The 1910-nt window shown below is 38.6% G+C and overlaps 1 protein-coding gene across 1 annotated transcript in view; it reads right to left on the reverse strand.

The window, feature by feature from the left end:
- Positions 1-548: 548 nt before the first annotated feature.
- LOC106455908 (uncharacterized) overlaps positions 549-1910 on the reverse strand; it is a 6715-nt gene continuing 5353 nt past the window's right edge. The window contains exons 8-10 of the mRNA XM_005753693.2: positions 1464-1520; positions 1260-1322; positions 549-610 (exon numbers count right to left, since the gene is read on the reverse strand). Coding sequence (XP_005753750.2) covers positions 549-610; positions 1260-1322; positions 1464-1520 — 182 coding nt within the window. The remainder of the gene's footprint in view (positions 611-1259; positions 1323-1463; positions 1521-1910) is intronic.

Genomic DNA, 1910 nt, shown 5'->3' on the forward strand with positions numbered 1-1910 from the left:
TTAATTGGTAGTAGGCTTTCGAGCCTATACAGCTTGGAGTAAGACAACATGCACGAAGAGGATGATGTGGACAAAATACTCATTTGCCTAATAATTCTGCACTCCCTGTATAGTGGAAACTGAGGAGCATGATCCACTGAAATGCTTCAGTCCCTATTATTGAAGAGGGGAACCACCACCCCAGTTCACCAATCCAGTGTCCCTCTCCCCAAAGTGCACACTATATTACAAACATGAAAAGAAAAAAAAGGGACTGATAGTTTTAAAAGTTTACCACTGCCACTTAATTTGGGGTATTTTTAGGTTTGGGGGATATTCTGGATTAAATTGGTTAGGGTTTAGTTGCTCTTTTGTCATCATTCCCCTTGATTTTGTTTATACAGAACTTTTTATTGAGCTGGAGAAAAAGCCAAAAAAATTCCTCAGTAATTAATGGTAACTTGCAGATATATTTATTTTGTTTACAATACATTCTAATGTGTCTAAAAGTACATAATTACAGTGAAAAATCTCTGCTGGGGCTTGGTGACTGCTGTACAGTCACCAAGTTATTTTCCCGGTTTGAGTCCAGAATAAACCATTTCATGAGCTGTGGCAGGATCTGATTTTCCTAAAAAAAAAAAAAAAAAAATAGACAATTAATCAAAAACATTTTCCCAGCATGATTGTAATTTAAACTGGATCAGTACGTGTTTATAAATTTTATTCAGGATTTATAAATTGTAGAAGAGAAAGTGCTAGAAAAAATTATCTGATATATTACTTTACTTACCTTTCCTTGTCTTGGCTATCGATTTAATATTCGAGACCTGTGCGTACAACAGGCTAACGTCTAAAACAAAGTCTACCACTGAATTCATAAGTAGTCCTGCTCCTAATCACATCCATCCAACCTTCACTTCTTTAGGGCTTTCTTGGACTTTACTGATACAGGTCTCATAACATTAAACATTAGCCTTGTCACAAAGATTTATGCTTCAGTTGGCACTTTTTTCTTCATTTTTGTTAAGATGCGATAATCAACAGATGATATGACAACACTTCTACTGTAGAAGTAAGGGGAGAAAAAATGTATTGCCTCTGACTGACCAGCTGTCAAAAACAGTCCTAAATTTCTCCTAACTGTTCCCAGATGGGTTTCTCCAGGAATGTCTTACTGCGACACCAAGGAATAAAATACAGATTGCTGATTATTCTTTATGTGATATTAAAAAAAGAAACATTTAAAAGCAGGATTGTTGTCACTGACTGTACTGTACCTGTGGAAGGTCGTATTTTAACATCAGAGTAAACACAACTCTCCTCTGGTATCTTGGTCTTCTCTGTCAGAAGGATAAGACAAATGTCAAAAACCAAACAAAAAAAAGAAAAAAAAAGAAAACACAATTTTCTTTATTTTCTTTAAATATTGCTCGCTTTAAAAACACCTAAACCCATAAATGTTTCCAACATAAAGTACTTACTCCTTGGAGTGGTGTTTTTAAGCTCCACCAAAGAATATGTGACATCCTCTGATTCAACTGAAATAGTGAAAAAGTTATCCATTAGTTAATAGATTATTAAAGGTCCGGGCGGGGTTACCTGGACCTGGGATATAGAGTTTGGGGAGTGCGACTGTCTGTGCAGTGTCTATTTGTGTCTGTCTACACGTTGGGTGAGTGCCGAGTATTTGGTTGTGTATATGGGGTGGGAATGCACGTCTGTGTCCGCGTGTGCCTGTTCGTCTGTGTCTACATGTCAGGTTGGGTCTTAGACCCAACCTCTCTGGGTACATCTCAGGCCCTCTAAAGTACGGAGGCCTATCTCCCCTCACCACACTCCATGCCGGTGGCTGATGCCCTCAGATGTTGGTGTGTTGGTGGTCCTTGTCGGCTGGGCGCTCATATATGTACCGGCTCACTCCTGGTGGC

Source organism: Pundamilia nyererei, unplaced genomic scaffold (assembly GCF_000239375.1).
Source record: "Pundamilia nyererei isolate P.nyererei 1_Seehausen unplaced genomic scaffold, PunNye1.0 scaffold00453, whole genome shotgun sequence".
Taxonomy (NCBI): domain Eukaryota; kingdom Metazoa; phylum Chordata; class Actinopteri; order Cichliformes; family Cichlidae; genus Pundamilia; species Pundamilia nyererei.